General features: G+C 69.9%; 1 protein-coding gene across 1 annotated transcript in view; it reads left to right on the forward strand.

Annotated features, from left to right (window-relative positions):
* Positions 1 to 15: 15 nt before the first annotated feature.
* EMIHUDRAFT_107033 (hypothetical protein) overlaps positions 16 to 521 on the forward strand; it is a gene marked incomplete at both ends in the record, with an annotated part of 1,474 nt that continues 968 nt past the window's right edge. The window contains 2 exons of the mRNA XM_005758569.1: positions 16 to 39; positions 284 to 355. Of these exons, the coding sequence (XP_005758626.1) occupies positions 16 to 39; positions 284 to 355 (96 nt within the window). The remainder of the gene's footprint in view (positions 40 to 283; positions 356 to 521) is intronic.

Raw genomic sequence — 521 nt, forward strand, 5'->3', positions numbered from 1 at the left:
TCGGTCGGTGGCGTCATGTCGCTCCTCGACGACGGTCCGGTGGCGCAGCTGCAGGCGACCCCCCCTGGCTTCCCCGTGGCTACCCCCAGGCTTCCCCGAGGCTACCCCGAGGCTAACCCCAGATTCCCCGGGCACCCTAAGGGTGGTCGGCGGAGCGCAGAACTGCTTCCCTGAGCCTCCTCTGGGCCTCCCTTGGGCCTTCTCAGACCTCCTCTGACCCTCCCCTGGACTCTCTCTCGACCCTCTCCGAACCTTCCACGAACCTTCCACGAACCTTCCGCAGGCGAGTGGCGTCGAGCTGCACCTCGCAAAGCTTCCCTCCCGCGGCCAGCGCGCCGTCAAGCTGAGCGGCGAGGTGTGGGCACCGCCACTGCCCTCGCTGCACCCGCTTCCAGATAGCCCTGGCCGCTCTCTTGCTGGCATGCCTCCGACGCTGGCCAGCCCCCTCGCCTGGCGTCCCTCTGGCTGGCGGCTGCCGCGAGGGCAGTGGCGGTGCACCCTCCTCGCCGCTCAGCTTGACG

The sequence above is a fragment of the Emiliania huxleyi genome (genome assembly GCF_000372725.1).
Source record: "Emiliania huxleyi CCMP1516 unplaced genomic scaffold EMIHUscaffold_86, whole genome shotgun sequence".
NCBI classification, from domain to species: domain Eukaryota; phylum Haptophyta; order Isochrysidales; family Noelaerhabdaceae; genus Emiliania; species Emiliania huxleyi.